Source organism: Trachymyrmex septentrionalis, unplaced genomic scaffold, assembly GCF_001594115.1.
Source record: "Trachymyrmex septentrionalis isolate Tsep2-gDNA-1 unplaced genomic scaffold, Tsep1.0 scaffold110, whole genome shotgun sequence".
In the NCBI taxonomy this organism is placed as follows: domain Eukaryota; kingdom Metazoa; phylum Arthropoda; class Insecta; order Hymenoptera; family Formicidae; genus Trachymyrmex; species Trachymyrmex septentrionalis.
The window spans coordinates 4,649-12,877 of record NW_017304229.1 but is presented as its reverse complement, the minus strand read 5'-3'; the positions used below and the strand labels follow the sequence as shown (position 1 = coordinate 12,877).

The window sequence follows — 8,229 nt, the reverse complement described above, 5'->3', positions numbered from 1 at the left end:
TTTTTTTTTTTTAAGAAGATCGCCTCGCGGTTTTTGAGCCGTGGTTTTTCCGCAGGACGGAGGGCAGATACCGAGGAGGAGATTGGGGCAGAGATACTGCGGCGAAGCCAAGTTCCCCCCTCCCCCTTCCGAAAAACGAAGAATCAAGAACACAAAGCCTCAAGAGAAGAGATAAGACGATCCTAAAGTTCTCTTCATAAAGACGGGATATCCGAGCGAGTTCCGTCAGAGGATTAGCTACCTTCCGGAAAGGAACTGAAAAGGAGTCCTCAGAAGAAAGACTTGAGAAGCCTCCGACAGAAAGGATTAGATCCCAAGAGGACCAGAGTTCCAAGAAAACTGTGGCAGTAGAAGGGAGCAGGAAACTGGTCAGGTGCCCGGGATTCCTTGAGAGTCGACGTTCTTGGAGAAGCCATGATTGTCGGGACAACAATCTACGAGAGGGAGGACAGTGGTATGTCCGTGTCATGTCGACATTCGTACGTGGAAAAGTGAGCGTTACCAGAGCAACTTGCCCTTCGACTGTCAAACAAGATCTGAGATTCCGATGTGAGCCGTCACCGTGTCCGGACGTGTCTTATATTTGCTCTGATATATTATATATCGCATTTTGTGTGCCTTTCGATGATGTAACCCTTTGTTTGTTACAAGCGTTCGTAAATGTCTTTAACAGCTGCGATATACATAAATTTGTATAAATTTGGAATCATATAACGAAAATGAAGCATGGATGATACAAGCGGCACACAATTAGGATATGAAAAACTTAATATATATATAAATACTATTCTTATAATATATATATATAAGACTAATAGCCTTGTGTATATTTGTGGATTAAGTAAGTATTATAGATACCATATATACTGGTACATATAAATAAATATATGTATCAACATATATATATTGTATTTTACGGATAATATCATAATACAATAATTTTATAATTGCCTGAAATTTAGTTTTAGATCCGCGCTGTAAGTTGGATTAGTATAGATAAGTTGATTTTAAAGACGACGTATTAAATCAAATAAAAACATCATAATACGGGATTGGAACACAACATATGTTTACTGTGGATAGTGACTCAAATGGAACGAATACAAGTGAGGATTTGGTCGCATCACAAATGAAAAGAGCTAAATATGGAAATAAGGAACTACGTCGCTTCCTGTTAATTTTTGTAGTGTCCTGTAGTAAATATTCAGATATGCTTTTGTGGTGGAAGGTTATTTACTCTACTTTTATGCTGAATTCTATTATATTTCACTTTTTTACTTAAAATTTAAATTTGAACACAGGATTATGAAGATGTTTACTCTTAGCAAGGTCGCCAAAGATTATCTGGTAGCTTCTGATACAAACGTATTTGTACAGCGTGTATTTTCTTATGGTCCTGATTTATAAATAAATGTAATCGTTTAATTGTTGATACAGTAAAATATTTTGCCTTCGGGCTTGGTTAAAGTTTGAAAAATATGATTATACAAAGGAGAAAATAAAAGCTATCGCCGATGTTTTTATTGGTAATAAATAAAAAATGTATTGCTTCCTAAAATATTTTTCAAAATTTCTAAGTCCTTTCCTTCAAAAACCTGAATATTACAACGGCAAAAATAAATAAAATTTTTTTTACTTAATCATCAAAGTACCGGTTATAAATAGTTAAGAGGTAACGATTGCTTTTTTTTAGTTTATATTTTGTTTGAATGAATATGAATACTCGTTAAATATTTATAATTTTTTATGAATAAATATTTTTTGGAAACCCAAAATTTTGAATGAATATATGATTACATTTTTTTTTACGTAAAAATTTTAAAAATAAAATTTGGCTCAATTACAAATTTTTGTATTCATCGAGCACACTAGGTGTCGGCACTTCAGCTCAGATAAAAGGATTGCGCTACTTTGATAGCTAGAACTTTAGTCATCTTTTCGGATGTCTCCACCGGTTCCAGCGGCCTGACTTCCGCCGATTAGTTTGTCCTCACGCCAAAATTCTTTAATTAATTCTAGTAAAATATGTATAATTCATATGGTATTTGTTTTTTTTTTTTTAATACAAAATGAGTGATATCAGTACAAACTTATCTTTTTAAAAAAAGACAAACAAAGGCGTCAAAAATATACGTGCTTCTCGAATAGAGCATAAATGATATGTTAAATATCTTTTTATTATTTCAACCTAAGCAATAATAATTTTAATTTTTCTTTGAAGATATTCTTATTCAAGATTCTCTTGATGAAACTATAGACTTGAGGATCTGCTCATGCACAATGGAAAGAATAAAAATGAAAACAATGTGTGGTGTCGGGTTATTGGGTCGTTATTCGTTAAAAAGTTATTAACAAAAAAATTCAATAAAACCTAACTTTTGAACACGACTATGCTCCGATGAAACAAATTCCCAATAATTTTTATGTAATAATTTTTAAAGACTAATTGAAGCTCTATTATTACTTGAAATAGAAAGATTTTTAATAAAAATATGTTTAAAGAAAAATTAAAGTTACTATTATTTTTGGGGGGAGGATGGAATAAAAAGATACTAGAATTTAACTTGGCGCCAGTTGTTGATATCAAATCTTTTGTACAAATAGGTTTTCCAAAAATTGGAAAACATAAAAGGAATAGAGTATATTAGTGACAGACTTGTACAAAAAACATTTCAATTTCAAGAGTTTTAGACACTTTATTAGAATTTTCATGGAAAAGAAAGTACCAGAAGAGTGGAAAAAATGCATAACGCTACTCGTTTTTAAAAAAGGGATCAAGGCTGATTCTAAGAACTATAGGGGCATAAGTCTTTTGAGTTTGGTCGCGAAATTCTTCACAAAAATTATATCGGAAGAAGTCGCATCAATAGGCATTAGCGAGAAGTAACAGGGATTTCGCCGAAACAGGTCCACGGATGCAATATTCATATTTCGTCACAGATAATCGAAAAAGCTATCGAATTTAACAAACCCGCCTTCATATGCTTCATCAATTTTACACAAGCCTTTGACAGTGAGACTTACCGATATATTAAGGTTATTGAGGAACCGAAAACTGAATCCAAACATAATCGTAATAATCATTAAAGAATTGAACACCGATAATAGTACCTTCATAAAGGCGAGAAATAACCTTACAAAAAATACCAGTCTCAATCGGAATAAGACAGGGAAATAGTCTTAGTTTAATACTTTTTAATACAATATCATTATGGACGAAATTATTAAGGAGATGAAAACCGCTGGTACAGAATATAGAATGGGAAACAAAAAAATAAAAATAATAAATTATTATAAGAACAATGGACTCTTAATTTAAACAATAATATCAAGAGTGTACAGGGCACTTAAAAGTCAAATATAAATAAAAAAATATTAATAAAACAATTTTTTTAAACAAAAAGTCAAACGAAAAGTATATTTAATGTAATATTCTATAAATAATTAAGTTATATATATATATATAACTTTTAATTATTTATAAAATGTATACTAAATATATTTTTCGTTTGACTTTTTGTTTTAAAAAATTTTTTCGTTAAAATATTTGAACATCATAAGCAATAGAAGTGTCCAATTATACAAATTGAAGCAAAGACCAGAAACGATCTTCAATTGCGAGTAAACGACGCAAAGTGATCCTTCACGACAATGCTTGGCCTCATATTACATTATCATGAAACAAACGCTATTAGAGCTGAAATAGAAAGTCTTACCGCACTCCGCGCATTCTCCAGATATTGCTCCATCTTCTTTTCACTTGTTCCGATTCACTTGGTCGATGCAACATGCTCTAGAGGATACACATTTTCATAATTTCGAAGATGTGCGAAAATTTGTTGAAAATTAGATCAACTCCAAAAAAGAATTTTTTTATCGTCGAGGAATCTTTTGTCAGAAAGATGGGAAAATATTATACAAAACAAAGGAAAATATGTTGATTAAGGGGTTCATTAATATTATCTTGTTTAAATAAATCAGTTTTTGAGAAAAAAACCCTCAAAATTAAATCACGCACCAAATAATAACTTTTATGTAATAATTTTTTAAAGAGAATTAAAGCTATTATTACTTAAATCAAAATAAAAAGACCTTCAATAAAAATATTTCTGAAAAAAAATAAAAGGAATAGTAACTTTTTACTTTTTTTGGAAGGTTGGAATAAGAAGAAACTTTCAGCAAAAATACAAAAAGGTATAACTTGGTAAAAATTAAATAACGTTTTCATAGTATAGTATCAATTGGTTTTTACGTATTACTTAGTAATTACGTATTACTTAGTAAGATAGTAAGTATCAAATAGTTTTATTTTTTAATTTGGTAGAGCAGTTTTTTTCCAATATGTATTAATCATTTTGGTTTACTTAACTCCAATGATATGTATCACTTGTATAAAAGATTTGATATCAACAACTGACGCCAAGTTAAATTCCATAAAATTCTATATATCATTCGGAAAAAAGATTTAATATCAACAACTGGCGCCGAGTTAAATTTTACAAAATTTTATGTATCATTCGTATAAAAGATTTGATATCAGCAATTGGTGCCAAGTTAAATAAAGAATATAATATAAATCAAGTAGTACTATCTTTAATTTTTATATGATAAAAACTAAGTGTTAAAAGCTATATCGTTGTATTCCTATGATATTGAAAAAGAGATATTTATTTCCAATCTAAATAGCTTTAATAAAGAAAATTATTATATTGCAATTCATTCAAAGACATTTTCTTTTCCAACTAAAGTAGTTATTTAATTCTCCTTCAAAACATCATAATATTATATTATATCATAAAATTGCGTTACCTTGTTCAATTCAAGTGTTACTACAAACAATTAAAAAAAAATTGACAATATAAAATAAACAAATTTAATTTAAATAGAAAATTTTTTTTTGTAAAAACACTTGGCCCTCTAGATCAAATAAGAAAAACTATGAAAACAATTAAATTTAAAAATTACTAATTTAGAATAATAGTTCATAAAAATAAATAATGAAAGATAATTTTAATTTCAAAGTAATAATGAATTTAATCTAAATATTATATTTAATAATTTTCGTTTTAAAACGCGTGTCTTAAAAGTCCAAATTTATTTATCTTAAACTTGCACTAATAGCTTGCATAACTTTCATAACTCCTACAACTTTATAGCTCAATTGCATATATACATACACACTGGATACTTTTACCCTCATAGGAATATTTCTTATTTTTCTTATTCTATATATTATTATATATTTATATTTTTACTAATATGTTATTATATCGAGATCTAGCAGCGCTAAGTGTTTACTTCTTTAACTTTTTGTGATAACACTTGAAGTGAACAAGGTAATGAAATTTTGTAATATAATTACGTTTTGAAGAATAATTAAATAACTATTATTTTATTTGAAAAAGAAAATGTCTTTAAATAAATTGCAGTATAATAATTTCTTTTATAAAAAATTAAAGCCATTTAGATTGGAATAGAAAGATCCTTCAATAGAAATACAAAGATATTACTTAGATTTCATTGCATAAAAATTGAAGACCACTTGGAACATATTCTTTATTTATGAAATTTAACTTACTACCCGTTCTTCATCTAAAATTATTATACAAATGATACATATTATTAAAATTATAATATTGTTTATTTAATTTGATATGAGATTTAACGCGACGTCAGTTGTTGATATCAAATCTTTTATACATAGATTCATCATTGTAGAATTATCAGATTAACGGAGAAAATTAAGTAACTTTTTCTTTTTAATATACTTTAAGATCATTAAAATTGATGATTTCATCATTAATATACATATAAACATTTATTATTCATTTTACTATTTAAAATAATGGCTTTTTCCTAGAAGTCACCAAAAATCCCTTTAAGAATTTTTATTTTAACCTGAAATCAAACTTTTTATAAAGTTTCATCGAAATCAGAAATAGTCGCGGTTTTCGGATGTTTATCTGAATTAAGTATTATAAAATATCAGTATATATAACTTAGACTTACTCTGGATCTTCATTTTCTTTCTCATTTAAAATTCTTAATATTTCCATAGCTCTTAAACTAAGCTTCGCAGTTTTTGCATCATCATCAAATTTTACGAGTATGTATTCTACCTATATAAAAATAAAAAATTATACTATATCAGAAAGAGAGAAGTATTAACATATTCATTAGATACTAATGTGAATATTAAGAAAAAATAACAGGACAATTGGTTATATTAGATTATGATAATAAAAACAATATTATATAAATTACGAAAATAAAAACAATATTCTTACACTAAAGTAATAATTACATAATATATATTATCCTAACAGAAAATAAGCAGATAAGCAACGATCAATAGGATAATATTAGAAACAATAAGAAAAAGTATAAGGAAAAGAAAAAAAAATTATTAGTAGAGTGGATTATCTATTAAAAGAAAGATATAGAAACATCGATGCATTCACGTCACAATAAAGGACAATCTGTAAAAAGCACGCAAAAAATCAAGAGAAAGCAAGATTTAATAATTAATATCGAGGAAACAATAATTGTTCGAGCGAATGGTGAATGAAACTAGCGAATGGTGTCGAAGCACCAAAATTTAGAGTTTTATATTTTCATTATTCGAACATATTCTGAAGTTTTCACGCTTCCAATAAAAACAACTTTCGGCAAAGAGATGATTAGTTAATAAACAAAGGGTTGATCAGCTGTTATCGCTAATTAACAAACAGTTGACCAACTATTATCGAACGACTTTCATTTTGATTTGTATTCATACTTTATCAATAAGTGCACCTTTACATGTTCACAGATAGTTACATATACTGTAGAATCTCAAAAATAAATTAACGCATTTATTAATAAGAGTTATCGTTATTTTAGATTTAAAAATCATTTTAATTTTAATGATTTTCGTAAAAAAAGAACTGATTGGATTATAACTGCATGTAGCCTCGATTTTTTTCTCTCTCGAATATATTTTTGATCAAAGAACAGAAACCGTTAGGCTCAAATCAATTCCATAGGTTTCTAAGCTGCATTTTATCTATGCTGTTTTTGTATTAAATATTTCACATTTTTTGAGAATTATTTTATATTAATTTATAATATAATTTATGTATTGTGACAAATTGTACTGAATCCTTATCTATAATATTTTTCTCAGAAACAAAAGTTTTTAACACAACTTATATATTTGTAATTGACAATACATTGCTCTCATAATAAATTATTCATATTATACAAATGTGTACTAATAAATCGAATCTTTTTAAAAAAACAACAAATTTGGATTACTACTTTACTAATGATTGTTTAGGACCAAATAAGCATTAAAAGCAACCGTTTATTATTCTGCTCACTGGAGAAGAATCTCGAAAAATTATATTTTAAACAAAAATGGTAACCATTTCAAAGACTTACTTTAAAAATTTTTAAAACATTGTTTAAAATGTAATTTATAGTAAAAATACAGCTTATTATTTGCTTACTCCAATTCTTTCACTGTAATATTAATAATAATTTTCTTACTTTTTATATCGTAATTCATTTTCATTTCCATAAATATTCATTTCATTTCATAAATATGAAATATTTATTTGTATTTATTGTGAATTTCAAATGTAAATATTTTCTAATGTTGTTTATAACAAAACTGTTTGAAAAAAAATTTTGGAAATATTTGTTGACTAATGTTTTTAATATTATTTGTTTGGATAATTTAGTTAATACTAATTTAATTTAATAATATTTGTTTATTACTTAAAATGTGTATTTCAAAAGCATACACTTTTTAATGATGTTTTATCGAATTTACAATTGAAATTACTCCTCGTCAATTAAATTGAGCTCAATTTAAGAATACAGCAGTAGATATTAATAGAGATTTTATGGAACCTTTTCAATACTTATTCAGCATCGTTTAGCAATATCCGTCAAAGTATCCGCGTGGCCGATTGCTTGGTTGCGCCGGGCTTGACGGCGCAAACTTTATACGCGGTGATTTGACGATTTCAAAGGCTCACCATTCAAATGCCACTATTGGCACCCAACATTTTGCTATTAACATTTTCGACTCAGTTTTTTATGAGGAACACGTATATGCTAGCTCCTCCGATTTATCTGAATTATCTTGTATAGTTATCATAGAGAATTATGCCATTAATATGCTAGCTCCTCCGATTTATCTGAATTATCTTGTATAGTTATCATAGAGAATTATGCCATTAA

General features: G+C 27.6%; 1 protein-coding gene across 1 annotated transcript in view; it reads right to left on the bottom strand.

Annotated features, from left to right (window-relative positions):
* Nucleotides 1–6,115, bottom strand: part of LOC108751312 (glutamate--cysteine ligase catalytic subunit) — a 74,612-nt gene extending 68,497 nt beyond the window's left edge. Inside the window, exon 1 of the mRNA XM_018491417.1 lies at nucleotides 6,010–6,115. Coding sequence (XP_018346919.1) covers nucleotides 6,010–6,056 — 47 coding nt within the window. The 5' untranslated portion in view covers nucleotides 6,057–6,115. The remainder of the gene's footprint in view (nucleotides 1–6,009) is intronic.
* Between the last annotated feature and the right edge of the window lie 2,114 nt (nucleotides 6,116–8,229).